General features: G+C 43.9%; 1 protein-coding gene across 1 annotated transcript in view; it reads right to left on the reverse strand.

Moving 5' to 3' along the window:
* The window catches only part of TMEFF2 (transmembrane protein with EGF like and two follistatin like domains 2), a 326,904-nt gene that overhangs the window by 276,160 nt on the left and 29,947 nt on the right, over positions 1–20,797 (reverse strand). Inside the window, exons 3-4 of the mRNA XM_084816392.1 lie at positions 18,881–19,010; positions 11,751–11,777 (exon numbers count right to left, since the gene is read on the reverse strand). Of these exons, the coding sequence (XP_084672518.1) occupies positions 11,751–11,777; positions 18,881–19,010 (157 nt within the window). The remainder of the gene's footprint in view (positions 1–11,750; positions 11,778–18,880; positions 19,011–20,797) is intronic.

The raw sequence follows: 20,797 nt of genomic DNA on the forward strand, positions 1-20,797 counted from the left end.
CCGTAGAGATAATCTGAAGATAAAATTGGAGGGGAAGGGTGGGAGGGGCAATTTACCCCACCCTGAGCTCTTTGGAGGATGAGTAAAATAGAAATGTAGTGGTAAGAATCATTATCTTGACTACAGCACACATTCATGTGAATGTTCACACATTGGTCCCAAAATGCTGGTATACAGTTCATATTTCATCCCCTCCTTCACTGCATACCCAAATAGTAAATGCTGTTGCTGGTATTCTGTATCAACCAGATCCTAAACACTATTAGACGTTCTTAAGTTCAGTGTGGCTGGTTTATTAACACACCATCTTGGGAAGCCAGTGAGGAAGGCTAGAGTGACTGAATGCAATGCAGAGCAGGTGGGTGGGATGGAAGAGGTAGAAAAATTCTTGGTGTGAGGATATACTTTTACAAATACACAAGTATCCCTATTTTCATCTTTCAAATGTTGGAGGCATGCAACGGCCAGGATTAGTTAGGCTTCTGGGCCCCCAAGACATATCACCATATTACCTACAACAGCCAATCACGCTAAAAATTGAGGGGAGGGGAAGGATTGGAGTCTGAATCAAATTGCATTTTCCAGCCGCATTAACCAATTCTCATTATTTTCACGTCTGTTGTGAAACTATTGTCCTTTAGTAACACATTCATACACAGTTTCATTCAAATCAATGTACACTTGGGCTTTTATTGAGTATTTTGGCTCAAATGCTATTGCTCAGGAGGTGTTTACAGCAATGTTCATTGTGCTCTCTATAGCCCTGCCTATCAATCAAGCATGCAATAAAGCAAAGATTTTTTTTTTTTTAAGTGGAGAAGAAACAGCCTTGCTGAATTTAACAGTTATTCTCACAGAAATAGCATCAAGACAGGTACAAATGTATTTGGGTCAAGGTAGCAGTTTGGTTTTTTCCCATTTTTCTTTTCTTTTCTTTAAAGGAGTGACAGAAAAAATAAATGTGGAACACATGTGAAAAAGAGCAGTGCATTATTACCACAGCACCCAAATACTCAGCAGCAGGATGGGATTAGTCATGCTGCTATGTACAAAACAGGGCAGGGTCCCAGTAAAATAAAGGTGAGATCTTTGGTTTAATTAACTGCAAGCTTCCCTGTGTAGAATATGCCTGTCCTATTCTCTATTCAAGGACACTTACTGTCCAAAAAGTAAGCCACTCTTCAAACATACCACCTCTTTTTTTAAAGGATCAAATGAAAATGGGCTCTCACTGCTCTGTTCACATGGTGTAAACGATTGTACTCACAAACAGATCAACAGAAGACGGGAGGTACATCAGCCTGCCCCAAACTGGAGTCCTCCAGATGTTTTGGATGACAACTCCCAGCATTCCTGGCTGTACTGACTGGGCCTGATAGGAGCTGATGTCCAAAACATCTGGAGGGTGCCAGATTGGCAAAGGGTGGAATGTATATACCTTGATAGACAGATATGTACCACCACAAAAATGAAAGTAAAGCTAAAGAGGGACATGCCGGTAGCACTCCACAGAATTCATATCCAACAGAAATTTAATTTAATTTCATTTCATTTCTGTACCACCCAATAGTTGAAGCTGTCTGGGAGGTTTACAAAGATTAGAAAGCATTAAAATAGATTTTACAACGTGTAAAAACTATTTACATATACGCATATAAACAGACAGCATAGACACACATCTATAACAATTTTAAACAATCAACATAAAGAAAAATCCAGGGCCTAATTACAACCTCATCATACGCTGCCAAATGCCTGAGAAAAGAGAAAGGTCTTAACCTGGAGCCGAAAAGATAACAACGTTGGTGCCAGATGGGCCTCGTCAGGGAGATCATTCCATAATTGGGGGGCTACCACCAAGAAGACCCTCTTCCTTGCTGCCACCTTCTGAGCCTCCCTCAGAGGAGGCACCTGCAGGAGGGCCTTAGATGATGAATGTAGTGTTCACACTGGGAGAGGCAATCTGTCAGGTATTGCAGTCCTCAGCCACGTAAGGCTTTATAGGTTAAAACCAGCACCCTGAATCAGGCTTGGAAACATACAGGAGTGGAAGTGAAAACACCTTACACAGTTTACCATCACCACATATCAAAACCAGGCATTTAAATGTTCCCTACATTTTCGATGGGGCAAAATTGGTTTTATAACTGACTACCTGCCTTACTGTAGTCCTCAATAAATCTTAGGAAATAATTTGGATTTTATCAGTCAGATTTTTGCTTTCCTTAACAGAAACAAAAAGAACCCAAGAGGAAAAGGAGCTTTTTACATAGCAAACTTGTTTTTTTTAAGCACGCTTATCTCCATGGACACTTTATTTCCTCGCCTGATTTTTAAGGACTGGGTTTTTAAGGCTTTAGTCTCCAAGTGTACCATCTGACATGGGAAGAACACTGTGAAGAGATGCTGCTATTTTCATTACTTTCCATTCCCTGCATCAACATGGCGTCTACAGAGTCCTCCCACTCCCAGTTATTACCACTCCCAGCGGGATGGGGATTAGGCTCACATATCAATACCAGTTCAATCAACACTGGCATTTTTCCATTTAAATTAGCTCTACTAGTGCCAAGTCAACGTTTGCTCATCTGTCACCCAGAAACAAATGCCCGATCCTAGGGAACCAATGCAAAACTTTTCAGGCAGTTCCATCAAGAGGGGAGGCATAACTCCCAGTAATTTCCGCCACAACTCATTCAAGATTTGAGCCATTCGATTCATGGTTACTCCTAGAAATAAGAGGGAAAATCGACATACTAATAATGAAGAACTAGAACTAGTTCCAACGCTGGTACAGCATTCGATTGAACCCACTAGCATTCCTCCTGCCCCTGATTCTTTTAGTATTTCAAAAACAACGAAGAGTCTTTTGGCACCTTAAATACTGAGAAATGTATTTTGGCATAAGCTTTCCTGGACTATAGCCCACTTCATAATACTCCATGCCTCTTATGAACTGGGCTCTATTCCACAAAAGCTTATGCCACTATAAATGTGTTAGTCTTTAAGGTGCCACAAGACTTTTTGTTGGTTTTGCTGCAACAGACTAACACAACTATCCTCTGGAATGTATTATTTCAGAAGCGCAGGACAGCAGCCACGTCAGTTTTGAATGCCTCCCCCAATCGATCTTCATTGTGTGTTTTGTTTGGATTAGATTTTTGTCCCTCCGAGATGTTTTTATGCAGGCATTTATCACATTTGTTGCCCAGCATTCCTTCAAGAAGTTCATGGTGGCTTACATGGGGCCGTATCCGGCATCAGACTAGCGGGAAAAGTGGCGGCTAGCAGCTGCAGAAGGGCAGCTAGCAACACCCAGCCCAACCAAGCTGTAACAAATGGTGCAATGGCTGGCAGAGTGTCTTGCGGAAGCAGAATCGAAGTATGGGGTTTGACACTTGAGCATGGACGAAAACGGGGTTTCCGCGAGCAGCAGAAGCTTTACACCGGTGGAATGACGTCGCTGGATTCAAGCCATGGGGCCTAATCCATGTATGCTGCAAAGAACCCTGTGAATTCAGTGGGCTGAGAACAAACAACTTGCCCAAGGACACCAGTGAACTTCCTGGATGAGTGTGGATTTGAACCCTAGTCTCTCCTCGCAAATGAACACTACAGCAAAGGTGGTAGGCCCATGTAGCTCTACTTCCTTTCCCTTTTTTTCACCTATAAGCAGAGGGAAAGAGTAAACACTGCAAAGTCAACCCTCGCAATGTTTGTGTTAGTGCTGGAGAGGCTGGTCCACTTCTTTTAATCACTGTGGGAAGCCTACGATGACAATGTTTCCAGACCTCAATCTGGTGTTTTTATATTGCTGACTTTAATTTATTGGTGCCCTGACTTGATCATAATTCCAGTGGCGCACTCCCTTGAAAGTGCCAAGGAAAGCGTCCTACTTCCTTCATCATCAAGCAATTTTTTTCAATGCTTGCTTTAATGACATCTAAAATTATAGTTTTTATTACATGGCTTTATACCTGCTAAAGGAGGAAGCTGTGAGAGTGTTTAAATGACAAGGATTATTTTTCCGCCTTCTGGCACATTAATGTGCTCCTGCACCTGGAACTGCACTGGTTGTCTATTCAATCATGGATTTTATATACAAGCCGGGCAGCTTTGTAGACCTTAAAAAGGGATGCAATGACTTGATCCTGCCTACTACACAGATCTACTTTCCTACAAGCTGCTAGTCAGTCCCCGAGGTCCTGTTCTACTTGTCTTTTGTCAGCCTGTGCTTTTCATCTGAAATTGTTTGGAAATCATGCTTTTAGTTGCTGTGCTCTTTGAGCCTGGCATTCATTATCTAGGGAGAATGGCCGACTTTGTTCCGAGTATTTTTTTTAAAAGAACAATATTGATACATTAGCCATTTTTCTTTGGTGTCTTACTGCATGAATTTTAGCTGCCACTTTAAGATAATTATTCTGTGAGAAGTCAATATAAATAGTCTCTCTCTCTCTCTCTCTCACTCACTCACACACACACTGGCAAAACATTTCTTGCTCAAGTACCAGAGTTACAAAGAGATGGGGAGGAACTATGCAGGTTAATTGAATAGGCCAACCTGCCCCTACCTGGTGCCCTCCAGTTGTTTTGGATGACAACTCCCAGCATTCCTGACCCTAGGCAACTCCCAGCATTCCTGGCCCCAGGCCATATTGGCTGGGGTTGATAGGAATTGAAGTCCAAAACATCTGGAGGGCACCAGATTCAGGAAGACTGGAACAGGCTATGCAGAAGGTAGGCCTGTTCTCCAGGCCTGCCCTGCCCTTCAGTTGTCAAGCACAATCAGTAAATAGACTGGATGCTACTCTGCTGCTCATTGGATGGGCTCTCCCATCACTTTCCAAGCTGGCATGCTGTCCACTGCTGTTGGATGAACAAGGAGTGGTGGCAACCACTACTGAGAAATGGAGGCACCATCATTCCCATCGTCCGTCTTTGTCTCCCTTGACATCCAGCTTCCCCGAGGCAAAGGCAAGTGCAAAGGGAAAGACTGGGAAAGACCATTGCAATGAAAGGGGTTACCCTCATACCTGTGAGGAGGGCACCATCTTGGAGGACAAAGTATGTGAGTGAGGAGAAATGACAGCATTCTCCACACCATTCAGATTCCCAGCTAGTGTTAGAAACCAGGAGGAGGGAAACTATGATAGGAAGAGGGGACCCCTTTGCCCTGCCAAACCACCTCAGTGCAGGTGAAAAAGTGTGGACTTCTCTCTCTCTCTTTCTTTGTGTCAAGGGCACTCCCAGCTCAGCTACCTTGGCCTCTGAACAGGACAGCCCACTGCATGGGATCAGGCATGGGCAGATGTTGCCTCTCCATCCTCTGGGGTCCTTTAGACTTAATGCATTATTGTTGCTTTATTTCAGAATATATTCTTCTTCTAAAGACCATCAGAGATATAAGAAGTTGCTAAGTGTGTTGTATTCAGGCATGGTGACACAGTAAGCACAGAACCCCTCTTATCTGTAATGCAGTTATGTGGATCTCCCAGTTACACCAAATTACATTATTTGTCTCCTGTGTGTCTTATGTCAAAATAACCCTATGTTAATAACTGTCCCATTTATCTGACAATCTTTTTTGATGTCTGCCAGACAGTTTGGATGAATGAGCCTATTTGGATAATGAGGCTTTGAGTCACCACAAAAAGGAAAACCACTCAAAGTCATTCATTTCCTTTGGAAATGTTGGAACAGTCACATTAAAAAAACATAAATACAAATACAGGAGAAGCATTTATAGCCAAAAATCAAGATCAGAAATGAAATGGTTTCGAGAAACTCTGATATTCAGTCTGCGATCTAAGAATATGAACAATGTCGAGAAAACTAATGAGAAGCTATTACAGAAGAATTGTGATAATGGTGAAAGTCATTTTGACCAATCCAACACACTGTGATGTTCAGCACTTCTGTTAGCAACACCCAGAATAAACACCACTATCATCCAGATCCGTGTGGTTCATGCAAAGTGAGTGCAGGTCCAAGCAATGACATCATATAACAAAAGATATTCAAGGTGAGTCACTCATGAAAGCTATGCTGTAAGGATGTATATGGGAAAGGTAAACCCCACGCAGATGTGTAAATTCTGCTCTGGTAGAGATTTTTTTTTTTCTTAAGGACTGCAAGTGGAAATCCATTACACTGAAGCATCAGGCTGAAACAGCAAAGTTCATCCCATTTGAAACCCCCCCTGAACATTCTGCCTACAGTTATTAAGACAAGCGTGGGTCAACATGGTAGAGAGATAACCAGTCCACATTCTCAAGACAATCTGCTTTCATGGCAAACAAATATAGTCCCATTTGGTAATCTCACAAGACTCTGCCAGATATACCCCTTGTCCCAAATCCTGTTTGGTACTCTCACAAGAACCCATGACTTCCGTTAAGCTACTATTTCAGTCCTTTGTTTCCATTTCAAACAAAGAGCAATCTGGAAGTGTCAAGAATGTGTTGACACCATGGAGCGACACCCCCGTGTCTAGGGGTGCACGAAACCCACTTACCTGGTCTCGCAGCTTTTCGCGGTGGGGGGGAGGCGCTTCACTGCTCTCCCCCCGAAGTTCAGGCCGGGGGGGGGGGAGGCTTCCCGCCTCGCCCAGCCGAAATTCAGGCCGGGGGGAGGCTTCCCGCCTCACCCGGCCGAAATTCAGGACGGGGAGGAGGCGCCTCACCTCGCTCAGCCGCGAAATTAAAAGTAAAAAAAAAAACAAACAAAAACGCCCCTGTGATAGGCTACATGACGATTAACGTAGCCTATCACGGCTAGATCTGCAAAGTCAGCCATGATAGGCTACGTAAATCGTCACGTAGCCTATCACGGGTGACTTAAAAAAAAAAAAAGCGCGTACGCAAATGGCGGCCCCCATAGGGAGCCGCCATTCGCGTTCCTTATTTGGTCGCTGTAGTCTACGTAAATCTTTACGTAGACTACGGCGAAAATAAGGGCAACGCAAATAGCGTTGCCCTTATTTTCGCCGTAGTCTACGTAATCTTTACGTAGACTACAGCGACCAAATAAGGAACGGGAATGGCGGCTCCCTATGGGGGCCGCCATTATCCGTACGCGCTTTTTTTTTTTAAAGTCACCCGTGATAGGCTACGTGACGATTTACGTAGCCTATCACGGCTGACTTTGCAAATCTAGCCGTGATAGGCTACGTTAATCGTCACGTAGCCTATCACGGGGGCGTTTTTTTTTTTTAGTTTTATTGGAATGGCGGCAGCGGCAGCCGGTCGAAAGATTGGCTGCTGCCCCCGCCCCTGACGAAGACCCGCCGAACCACCGCCGGGACCCGCCGCCGGGAGGGACATTCGGCAAAGGTAAGTCCTGTCCCGGGGGGGTGCGGGGTGCGGGGGGGTGCAGAGAATTTTTCCCCGAAACTTGTTCGGGGGGCCGAACACGTTGGCGCTCGGTCCCCCGAAGTTTCGGGGAGAAATTCTCTGCCAACCCTACCCGTGTCCCACTTCCAGGCTGGATCGACACTGACCGCCTTTTTTCACTTCCAGTGAGGTTTCACTGCCCGCCTTTCACACTAAGAAGTACCTGCCTCGAATTGGAACCAGAATTTCCCACTTCCATGCTTCCGCTTTCAATACCCTGATATCCCGGTGTTTCCCCTTAATGTGCTCTGATTTTCCGCCTTCGCTACCGTATCTGGTCGTAGTCCCCTCCCCTGCCTGTCCATATATGGCAGTGTTTGTATTTCCCTCCTGTCCAATCACAGCTCTCGACGTCCCCATGTCTTCTTCCAGCTACCGATCGCATAGCTTCCTCAGCACTCAATGTTTCCTCGGCAACAAGCAAAGGGCTGGATGTGCGCGCGCTTGTCTGATCAACTTCACAACTTCGAATCTTCGAAGATCATGCCTGAATTAGAAAAAAAAACATCACGGAGAAGCCCCGATTCTGCGAGGATAATGCCTTAATTTTTTAAAAAACATCCGGAGCGGGGGATAGGAGGGGGTAAAACTTAGTCTCATTTGAAGGGATAGAACAACCCCTTGCTCAGTGCAGGAAGCCTGATTCCCAGGCGGTCGCCCATCCAACTACTGACCAGGGCCGATCCCACTTAGCATCCGAGTTCAGACAAGTGCGCACAGGAAAACAGCACAGTGCTCGAATGTGAACCGAGCTCGCGCATTCGATGAAGCACTGCAACGGGGAAAATGGGTGAGTGTGAATAATCACATTTTAATGCGAGAGCGTTTAACCCGACAGGACACCGAATTCATTGCAATGGCGGGCACAATGTAGATTGGTCCTCAGTTACAAAGTTTGAGGTGAGATCCAAATTTTCTGGCAGTACTTTGGATGTGATTCCAGAAGCTTGGAAGCTACACCAAATTATAGGTGTGTGTGTGTGTGTGTGTGTGTGTGTGTTGGACAGAGAGAGACAGAGACAGAGAGACAGAGATCTATTTCAGTCCCCAAATACAACAATAAGACAGATGGAAATCTTGCAAACAAAACTCATCTGCTGAGCTTTCTGAAGTGAACATTCTCAGCTCCACAACACATGTTCACTAAAATGGACAACCTGATTCTCAACAGACACCACTAACGGATGCAAAAAACCTAAACCAAATGGCCCATCTGGTCAAAACCAATCATCTTTCGCTTAATACAGATGGACAAGGGGAACTGGGTTTTTACAAAATCCAACAATTAAACAGTGCATTTGCTAGATAAAGGATGGGGCAATCTGCCTGGACATATAATGACCAGTGTATCCCTAAATGTCTAACTACCCAAAGTAAAATAATGTTTGGACTGTGAATGGATGGACTTCATCACCACTGCTTGAGGTGCTCAGTACCAGCTACTGAAACACGTACGGTATCGAGTTAGACAGACCTCACAGTCTGACCCAATGTAAAAGTTCGGTTTACTAAAATAAGCTTGATTTTGTAAAGTAGACAGCTTCCAAGGAATATGTTAGATCACTAGAGCATTTTATGCCCTTGATTAAGCAGTGCTTGGTCTATCCAAGCAGAGCAGCTTGGTCCATAAGATAATCCATCTGTTTAGTTGCATTCAGTACTATGGAACCATCAAAAAACCACCAGCTGGTACAGCACAGTAATAAAAGGCCATTGGTTTGCAGGAAGGTTAGGGCTATACTGTGCACTAAACTACATGTTACTTTAAAGATACTACTTTCTTTTTTACACTGAAGTAAGCACAGGAGACCTGATCCAGATTGCAATACTAGTGTAGAAGTAGGAGGCAGTGGTCTCAATCTGGATCACGCCCCCATGCCTGCACTTTGGGCAAAATAAATTGTGCACAACCCCCCTCCCCCGCTACAGATCAGGACCACAGTGGTGGGCAAAGGGTGAACACACACACACACCCCATGCTAGGGGCCAGATCCAGATCGGGTTCCTTGCACTTGCTTTGGAGCAAACAAACAAAAACAGCTGCTAGCTATGTCTTTAAAATAACACATATTTTGGACCTCAGGTTCAGCCTCATAGGATCATACTGGGAGAAAGCATTCCATTAACTAACTCTAGCAGAAACATTTGAATTGCTGCTCTGGGTGGTGTGGATAGAGATAACTGGTGTTTCTGTTTGCTATGCGTCAAGAGGAGAGAGAATCACAAAGAGTTCCCTTCCCTGGAGAGCTATTCAGCTTCTTCTCAAAAAATCATTGCATTTTGACCATGTATTCTGACCATGCTTGGCATCTTGTTGTTTGCTCCTATTGATCTTTATGGCTTCATTTCTGAAGGTGAGCCATGAGAAGGGATACACGTTTGTCTGTTGCAAAACCTGCTCCTGATATGGCAAAGACTGGGCATAACATAGCCTGCGTACAAAGGCACAAACAAGTATAGTTGTTTTTCCCCCCTGCTGTAGAGTGAGTTGTGCTCCTCTCTACCCACACCCTAGCTTTGCTCCTCAAAGGACACACATACAGCTTCCAAATCCAAGTTATATCCAAAGGCAAGCTGTCCGCTGTGTCTGGGTTTCCCCACCCACAAACACCTGCCACAAGTTTACCCATTTAAAAAAACAAAGCATCAAGCAAACTAATTATATATATATATATATATATATATATATATATATATAATGCTGCCCTGAGGTCTTAATGAAATAGGGCGGGATATAAATGTTTCAAAATAAATAAATAAATAAATTAGTAGAAAAACTGCTCTGAGGAGGAAGGGGGTAGCTTTGTGATGGATACAAAGACTGGCCAATCAGTGCTGTGCACAGTGCCTTCAGATGCAAAGCAGAACAGGTCACTGCCTTGAGAGGGTTCTACCCTTAAAGGCAGCCTAAAATAATTTTTAAATAGATACATAAATACATACATAACATGTATACAATGTATACAATAAATAAAGGTTTCCCTTGAGCTCAGTCCAGGGAAGAAGATTGTGAAGGACCATAATCACATGATTTGCATGCAAAACGCCCCAGGTTCAATCCCTGGCATCTCCAGGTAGGGCTGAGAAATACTCCTGTCTGAAATCATGAAGAGCTTCTGCCAGTGCAGACATTATTGAGTTAGATGGGCCTAAGCTCTACCTCAACAGAAGAGAGCTTCCTAGGTTCCAAGGTAGCATATATCCCCAAAACACAGTAAGCGAATCTCCATAGCGGGCTCACAACTAAAATTATGTACATTTGGACACACCCATTGTTCTGCCCACCATATCCCAAAGTCAAAGTTGTTGGGAGAATACATCACGGATCTGACACACGCATGCACTTCTGAAAGAAGCTATGGAAGAATATATAATAACCTGGCCTGCTCAACAATGACAAACGGTACAATGGCAACGTAGCGCAAAAAGAACACCTTTCCAAATTCCGAGTGTGCCACCTGCAGGAGTGACTTCATCCCAAGTATACATCATCCCTCTGTCAAAAGAAATACAAACAGTCTGGGCACAATCAAGCCAAAGCTGAACACATTTAAGTGCAATACATTTAAATCCCATGAATTTCAGTAAGAGTCCCATACGTCTTTGTTGGGATCAATTGGATGTACAGCCTGATCCTATGCGTGTTTACTCAGAAGTAAGCCCTGCTGTATGCAATGGGCCTGCTCCTGTATAACTGTGCACAGGATTGTAGCCTTACGTTCTTACCTTTGGATGGATTGTGCTTACCACCTACAAAAAGACCAGACCTAAATTATGAGCCAACCAACTTGGCTCATAATACCTACATAATACACATAATACCCTGAAATAAAAACGCACAGTATAGCCACTTTTAAATCACAAATTTTTCTTCATAGCTGCCCTGTGAATTCCCTTCTCTACAACATTTGGGTTGACTGCTCCAGCTGCGGGGTGTGCGTGCGTGTGTATATGTGTGGCAGGGGAAATCCCCTATGATCTTGCTGAGAACGCAATAACAAAAATAAATAAGTTTAAAATAATAAGAGACACGAGAGTGCTTGTAACAGTAGATGGAGATAGAGTCCTAGTTGAACCATGAATAATACAAACTCCTAGCAGGAGTAAAACAGCTTTCTGAATTTCTCTAGAAAATAGCTCTTGGTCATACATTTGTAGTTTGACTAAATTGCAGAATGTCGGTTCATGAGGAAAAATCTAAACAATAGACAATAAAGGATGGTATGGCAGAAAGCTGCTGCAATGTGGCAGGTGATTTGAACAGGATCAGTGGAAGGCGTGTGTGTGTGTGTATATGAGAGAGAGAGAGAGAGAGAGAGAGAGAGAGAGAAACAGTATTAACAGAAACATTCCTACCTCCATCCCCAGATCCAGAGCCTGCATCTGTAAGGAAAAAGCGGGGGGGGGGGGGAGGGAGGGAGAAATCAGTATATATGCATTAGGATAGTTTGTATGGACACATTCTGCTTAGTTAAATGCATTCTACCAAATGGTGCTTTTGATGTCATTCCTTTGTAAATTATAGAGATCTATTCTAAATGTTTCATGTGAACTCTCTTTTTGATGCTGAAGCGTTCCTTTCAAGTTGTATGAAGACACTTAAGGGTGTTGCTGCTCTTAATTCTCTCTTTACAGCACTGAGATCAGCAATGTCATTTCATTTCACTTACAACATTTCATTTTCTTCAACAAGGTATTTGTTGAGTGGTTTTATTTTTTAAGTCAGTTTTTCAAAGCAAGTAGAAATAAATCTGCATTTGGTTGTGAGAGTCATGGCATACAATACGTAACCCTGCCATTGTGCACTCAGATGACACCCACCCACCCACCCACCCCCTAGCACCAATGCCAGGTTTTGACACTCTGCAGGTATGCCAGCGAGCAACATGCTGCCTGTTGACAGCAACAGCTACCGATGCTCTTGTGAGATTGGCTTCAGCAGTCACAAAGGATCCTGAAGTTATGAGCTTGAGGCACCCACAACTGGGCCTGATCAGGAAGTGCTCTGGCTGCTCAGGCCAGTGACGCTGTTGCACTTGGTCATGTGGTGTCATGAACAGACCAAACTTTACTACAGCGATGCCCCAATCTCCTGTGGTTGTGAGCTCCAGACTGTAACAGCTTCAAGACATTTTTGCCCATGAGTCACCCAGCCCTGAACCACACAAAGGGCTACCCTTAGACAGTTCCTGAGGTGTGCCTTGTCACAGGGCCAGAGCTAAGGAAGTGCCTTGAAGGCAGGCCTGTAGAACTGGCGACCTACCAAGCTAAGTGCTGATCACCAGCCATACATGGCAGCCCACTAGAGGCTCGATAAACACCCTGCCACCTACCCTGGACTCCAAAACCAGGGGAGGGGTAGTCATCAAGCTGGGCCAATGGGCCACAGTACATGGCTGGTAAGCTGTGTGCAGCTGTGTGCCCTATTTGTGCAAGCTTGCTCCAAGCAAAATTAGAACAAAATGTTTTCTGCATATAAGTAATCTTTTTTTCTCCAAACTAAGAGCTTGATAAACAGTTTCATTTTTAAAGGGAACGTCAGCACTTCTGATTCTGACAAAAGAATCTAAGTAGACCAACTGTCCTCTCTTTAATTCTTATGAGCCAACGCCACGATGACCCGGTTCAAACTATCTCCCAAACCATCGCTTAGGTGACCGATGAGGAGCCACTGTGGGCCTCAGACTCATGCGCTCTCCTTTCCCACTCATCCTTCATCATGCACAAGAGAAGGAAAGTGAAAGCTCCTGCTTTTGCTTAAGAATAGGGGTACACACACTTTTCAGCCCCAAGGGCCACAACAGGCATCTGCTGGGCTATGGGGGGCACTCATACACCACTCACACAAATTCACACACACACACAGTCAAACCATTCACACCCCACTCACGCACATACACAGACTCGCCCCAGCCGCAGCAGATCTTGGTCTTGAAGCAACAGAATCTGCTCCATGTCACAACATCCAGTTGTTGAAGCCCCCTCCTCTGCTCAGCCACCCCAACCTAACCGCCAAAGAAAAAAGAGTGAGAGAAAACACTTTACGGACAGGCTCTTTGGTTTCTGTCACAGAAGCTGTGTTCCTACAGCATCCCTTAGGAAGCTGGCAGGAACTTTCAAGCACTACTTCCTAGGATGTTTCAGGGACACTCTAGGCACAAGGTTTCTATGACAGAAACCATAGAGCCTGTTCCTAAAGCATGCTTTCTCCCCCCCCCCCCTTTATAGCAGTGGCAGATGCTGGGGGGTCTGGGAACAACCAGAAAGGGCTTGGGGACTGCCTGTTGCCCGCACTTTTTGCACTTCTGCTTTAGAACAAACTGCAATTCTGTGTTATATCCAAACCCAGGGAACTGCAGTTTATTCTAACCAAACTTCGTTTAAACAAACCGAGATCAAATTATAGATTCAGATTCTGGTGTGTTAACTAACTATGGCCAGAACAAACTACAGTTCGCCAAGTTGATGTGTAACACAGAACTGTGATTTGTTCTACGGTGAAGGTAGGATCTCTCACACTCCTTCTTTCATGCACTAAGGAGGAGGAGCATGCAATCCTGAGGTTCCTCAACGCTCATTCACAATTATCTAAACCAGCCTCTCTCAGCCTTGAGTGCCTAGATGCTGGGCTACAACTCCCATAATCCCTGACCATTGGCCACATCTGGTGACCCAAGCTTGGGAAAGGCTGTTCTAGACTATAGTTTAGGTGATACTCATAACTTGGCCAATATGAAGGAAATTCTTGTTTATTCCAACATGTAATCTCCAACATTTCACAGACAGCAAGAGGGCCTGCTTGTAAAATACCAATTCCTACAACATGAATCACTGCCTGAGTTGCCCACCCACCATTACACATTGCTAAACATGTTGTATTCATTTGCTCTAGGACTGTTAATATTCCATTGATCGCATGGAAGTATTTGTTTTTGAGATTATTTATATTTATATTTATAATATAATATAATATATTTATATTTATAATATAATATTTATAAATATATATAATATATATTTAATAATATATATAAATATATAATAATTATATATAATTTTATATATACATACATACATACATACATACATACAGGTTATCAGCCATTTTAGCTACTTCAGCATTAGTGACAGCATGCTGGGCCCCAAATGGAGCTTTAGTGTTCACGTGCATTCATTTATACTTATATGTACCAGAGATGTAGTCTGTTCCCTATCTGAACATCTAGAGCAGGAGTGAGGAATATGTCTATTGAGTACCACACTCCCTTGGAGATAATCTGTCATGGGGAGGGCATATGCCAGAGATGTATGAGGCCAGAGTCATATATTTTCTCTCTTCCTGCCACTTCTCTCTCTCTCTCTCTCTCAGACCCCCACTTCTCTGTTGCCCCATCTCCCTTTTCCTCTCCCTCCCTCTCTGCCCAGCAGGCTCCTGGGGGAGGGAAAGAGCACTCTTGCTAGAGGTCTGAACTAGGGTAGCCACATACAAATTGTCAAAAAGGAGGAAATCCTTCATCAAAAGAGAGGACAAAAGAGGACACAGATCTGCATAATTTCCATCTGTGGTCATTTATATATATATACAGGCAAATTTAGAAAGATTTATTATAATTTACGCGAAAATGCAGCACATCTCGCCACAATGCAGCAAAGTGTGATCAGGTCTGCCATCCAGGCGCTCTCTACTGATGGCCAGCTCCAAGAACCCTGCGGCTCTCCATTTGTGAGGTTCTTTTAAACCAGACTTGGGCTGGACAGTCCTTCAAACAGAAGACTATCCTCTGTAAAGTAGAACCCATAAACACCCTAGTCTGAATCGATCACCTGCAGAGAGCTTTTGAAATTATGCCAAGGGCCCATCCTTGACCTAGAGACTTTGAAGAGGGAGCTGAACCTTGAAGAACGACAAGGCATCATACCAAGGCATCCTCAAAATGCAAAAATAGGGACTGCAATTTACCCAGGACAGGTACCAGAAAACAGGGGGCGTTCCTGGTAAATAGGTACTGGTGGAACATATGATACCAAAGATTCTTGGAAAATTATAATCAGTTTAATATTGTATGTCCAGAGGACTAGCCAATGAAACACTTTGTTAAGAAACCTTGAAATTAAACTTGAATTATACATTGAAAATAAATTGGAAAGATATAGTTTACTTTAAAAAAATCTATTTGATGAATCTGAAGAAAAAGAAGACAAGCTACAAAGATCAGAGCCTTGTTGCAGCAGAGATTCAGTTCACAAACATTCTTCAGTGTCACAGGTTGTTAGGAAGGCAAATGGAGAGCTTGCAAAATACAACATTGGGATTCTGTTTGAATGCTGAGAGCCAGCATCCCAATTTATCTACAGTCAGATCTGGTTAATCCAGCTTGGTTTGCAAACTTCCATCATCATTCCAATTTTCTTTTTAAATCTTCATTTTAAATGAAGCTGTGATACTCTCAGATTGCAATTGTGGTTTGCAATTAAAAACAACACAGCGGCCCTATGTGCATCTAAACAAAAGATGAGCCGGCAAAGACTTTTCTCCATTGTGCTTGCTTTCTAGATAAGTCTTAGAAATTGGACTTTTAAAAAACAATACTATCTAGGTTGGCCACTTACACATTGCCAAAAAAAGGGGGCATTGATGTGCATAAATCTGTATATGCTAACTTACAGGTACAGATGCAAATTTAGAAATAATTACAATAATTGAAAAAGAAATACAGTACATTTCATCATAGTGGGGAAGACTTTGACCAGATAATGTATGTGCAGGCTCAGTCTGCTGTCCAGGTGCTGTTGATGGGCAACTTCAAGGCCCAGCTCTTCCTGCTGATGGTTCTTTACCTTTAAGCTGAACTTGGACTGGATAACAACCCTTCAAACAGAGGATTTTTCTCTGCAAAGTAGGTGGCCACCCTAATATTATCACAAACTACAAAGATAGTGAGACCTCTCTTGCAACTCTGTGCTGCTTTCTGTGGTTACAAATGGGATTAGCTTCCCTCACATGCACATTCCTCTGAACCTGAAGGTCTAGGAAAAACATTCCTAATTATTATTTTTGCCTCGTAAGGGAAGCTAGTATTAACTTCCATATTTCTAATCTCTCTCTCTCTCTCTCTCTCTCTCTCTCACACACACACACACACACACACACACAGTGACTTGCCTAGGACACTAGAAACTTCTAAGAGCTCAAGTCATCCTATGGGCGATATAAGTCCAACATGCTGAAGTCCAACATACACTATCCCTACAGTAGTGGAAAAGCTGTTGCTCATGACTCATAATCATTCAGACCCTTTTTGCTACTTCAAGCATGTTATTTAACAAACTACATAGCAGCTTAGTTTGCATGACATGACAGCCTCCCCAGCGAAATAAGCTACTCAGTGTGGGTTGTTGCTGGAACAACCCACAGTGAGCCTGACAGATGGTCAGGCTTACTGTGGGCTGTTCTCCCCCTCCTTCCCCCTTGGTCCTCCAGCCGGCTCCAGCATGTATCCCAGGGGACTTGGCGGCAGAACCCATCTTGTCTGCCATCACCCCGATCATGGTCGGAGCTTCTTTTTTTGTGCCACGACATTTGCACAAATATCAGTCTGTCTGGCCCTAGGAATGTGAGCAAATGTCTTTGTCATGGGGGGGGGGGGTCAGTCTTTCGCGACTGTAGAAGTGCACAATTACGGATGTTGAATTATATATAGCCCTGCCTTGTCTATTGCCTTGAATGTTTCAGCTGTTAAAGGGAACAAAGTGTACTAAGAAACATCCATGGTAATTGACAAGATGGGGCTGCATATAGGCTAGTTTGACAGCCTTTGATTGCTGACAGGTTGAGGGGGAAAGGGGACCAGACTGACCCCTTAGCAAAGCTATCCTTAAGTTTTAAAGTGTGGGATTTACCCTTGGGGGTCCCCCCTTCCATTCCACCCCTCCCTGAGTCTCCCCCAAGTCGTTTTAAGGGTGATCTAGAATATATTCCATTTTCAGAGATCCCATTTGCAATAAAAGGGAAGCTCCAAAAATGGGGTGGACCCTAGATCACTCTTAAAACAACTTGGGGCAGCCATTTTGTGAGAACCCCTGCAACACTCCCTTAGAATTCCAAGTGTGCTCACCAACCCCAAGTGGTCGAGGACTTCTTCACTATGGTAAAACAGGCCAATAAGCCAATGCCAACCTATCTGTACGCTTACCAGTCATCCTGAAAACAAAAACCACTTAGCCTAGCTATTTGTTTGTTTGCTTTTTAGCCAAACTGGGGAGGAGGGGGCTTCAAAGAAGTTGCCAGAAAAGCAAGTGACAAGCTGTTTCCTCTATCACTTACCTTTCTAAAAAAAAGTTCTGCACCTTAGGTAAACAGACAACTTAGGGACTGGGTGTTATCTCCCCAGACCTCCCCCAAACCACAGGGCTCTGCTCCCAGGCTCCAGCCTTGGATCCAGACAGTGCTGCCCAGGTATCAGAATTTGTGATATAGGCTGGATGTGCCTGATCTCGGAAACTAAGCAGGGTCAGCCCTGGATAGTGCTTGGATGGGAGGCCACCTGGGAATCAGACCTCCTGCACTGAGCAGGGGGTTGGACTTGATGGTCTTGTAGGCCCCTTCCAACCCTATGATTCTATGATTCTAAGACATGACAGCCTTATCTATGGTGACTTTCAAAGCCCTACCTCCATAATAGCTTAATAGTGCTCTAGTGTGACCTTCTGCAGGCTACAAGGAACCCAAGTGAATCTCCCCAGAACTGGATTTATAATGGAAACTGCCACAACTGCAGTCATAACTGTCATAAGTGCTGAACTGCCTTTCCGCAGTCTCTCCCTCCAGCCAGGAGGGGCAGCATCCCAGTCCAGAGCTCTAAGCCTCAGTTAGCTATGAGCATATTGGCAGCACTGAGCAAGTACACGCTGTCTTTCCCACCATCCTTTGGGAGAAAGGGAAATGGCTCCCTCACAATTGGCTATGTGTATGAAAAGGCCCTATAGGTGCCATGAAAGGCCAGTAAACTGCCGTTTATTTATTGTTTTACTCCTGGGAAGAAGGTGTCATTTAGATGTCAAAATATCTTGAGTGGGTTTGCCCACAACCAGGCCCACTCCCCTTCTTCCCCATTGGTTAAGTGGCCAAAGTGGCCAAGCACACACTATGAATGCTTTAGTAGGCTATGCCCTGTCTAGTTTAAGTAGGGCTCTGTGGTTTTTAACTACTCATGAAGGGCAAAACACTGCAGAATAAATAAAGCAAGTGCCTTAAGAAACCTCAACAGCTTCCCAAGTTCTGAAAGATTATGTCAAAGCAACGAAAGAAAGGAAGGGAGGGAGGGAGGAAGGATCCCCACCTGCAACATGGGCGCATAGCTTTCAATTATCGATTTGGGATGAATCTGGAAACAATGCAAACAAATGCCCATGATACACAAAGCCTCTTACGTTTGGTTTTAGATGAAGTTCTAGATAATATACCAAATGGAGTCTGCTGCACCTACCGGTGGCACATGATCCTTCGGACACCACAAGGATTTCACTTTGCTGCTTGCAGGCAGCCTGTCTCAAGTAGCATTCATTCTGATAGGTATCACCATTGGAGCCACACACAGGCACATAGTCGCTGTTACACTAATGAGCAAAAAAAGAAAGAAAGAAACAGTGCCGTTAGTAAATAAAATCCATGATACGATGATGTGTAAAGTCCCCTTCCCTTTACGCCCAGACTCCATATGGTAAATACTTGCTAAAGAACAATGATATAAAACTGTGACTCAACATCACTCTCCACAAACCTACAGATTTATTTATTTATGTCTATTTGTTTATTAATTACATTTCTATATAGATCAATAGCCCCCACAGCTCTCCGTGCCGTTCGCAAAAATTAAAACCATAAAATACAACAGGATAAAACATAATATAAAAGCTTTTAAAGTTTAAAACAGAATAAAACCAAAGTAAAAACCAGAGTAAAAGCCAGCAGCAGTGCAAAGATCTAAAAATATTTAAAAACACAGTAACACATCTATTTCAGAGCTCCTAAAAGATTCAGAACTTCTGTTTGAAACAGAGAGACCATAACCAACAGTACATTGTTATTTCTTGCTTTGTGCTTTTGATGCTGTTGGAATCTGGATGATGTCGTTTGGGCTAGTGCCATATACAGATGTATTGCTGAATGGCGGGGGACTTGTAAACACATGGAATAGACCAGCCTTGCCCAACCTGGTGCCCTCCAGATGTTTTGGAATACAACTCCTGCCAGCATAGCCAATTGTTGTGGATGATGGGAGTTGTAGTCCAAAAATTGAGGTTGGTGAAGGCTGGAATAAAAGCATACCTTAGATGAACAGAGTGTTTGGGGTGCGGTTTGCCCTTTTACTATTTAGCTACGCCCCCTCGCTGTATGGACTGCATCTCTGACCTTCTTGAGGAGTGCCCTTTGACCGCTCTGGGCCTCAACCCTGAGCTTCTTTCCAAGCACTGTGTCTTTCAGGAGTTGGCAGCCAACTCACTAACTGCACTGAAAACAAACTAGAGAGACGTGCTTATATGGACAGCAGCATGAGCTCTCAGTAGGACTATCAACCCACTAGAGACATAGTGTGTGTTTTATGTGTGCACACACACACAGTGGATTTGAAATATACCAGGCACATCCAAAAAGAAATGCATACAGTCCAATTAGCAACAAACCATCAATACTGCCAAAGACCATCATATCACAGAGTCCAAAACTATGTATCTATGTGCCTATCACACTCTTTGTTCTTTTCCTATATCACACTTCCTTTTGAGCTCTGCTGAAGACAACCCACAGATCCATAGGGAAAGGGAGCAGCACTCAGTTCTAGTCAACAGAAGGACAAACAACAGACTGGGGAAGAAACAGAGGCAGCCTCATATCCCACTGCATCACAGAATTCAAAGGTACGTACAATACAGATGGGCTACTGAGTGAAGGGCTGAGATAGCTCTTGGTTCTTTAGAGATAAATGTCACAGCTGGGACATTCATTTGATTTTGACCTGGTTTGTAGGCTCAATTCCCAGCTTGCTAAACCACAGTTGCATAGTTTCTCCTTGTCTTCTCCTTACTTGGGCTTACATCCTGGTTTAATTAAACCACAGTTAGGGAGAAATCCTATAGTCATTAGACACTGTATAGAGGGCCGTAGGATTTTTCAGTTTCTGGGAACAACAATTGGAGCTCAGTTCCCAGAAACTGCACTCCTCTCCCCCTCCCCTTTGCAGTTCTCTCTGCACTGGCTACATCTCCATGCTCAGAAACGGAGTGTGGAGATGTGGGAAAAGGGGCGGTCCTGGGGGCAGGGAGGGAAGGAGACCAGAGAAGCCACATTACAGAGCTTCCTATGTGCCGTGCTGCCTCCCCTCCTCCTGCTCCAAAGCTCCGTG

Source organism: Heloderma suspectum, chromosome 1 (assembly GCF_057233095.1).
Source record: "Heloderma suspectum isolate Gila_16-S chromosome 1, 16-S_ref, whole genome shotgun sequence".
Classification (NCBI taxonomy): domain Eukaryota; kingdom Metazoa; phylum Chordata; class Lepidosauria; order Squamata; family Helodermatidae; genus Heloderma; species Heloderma suspectum.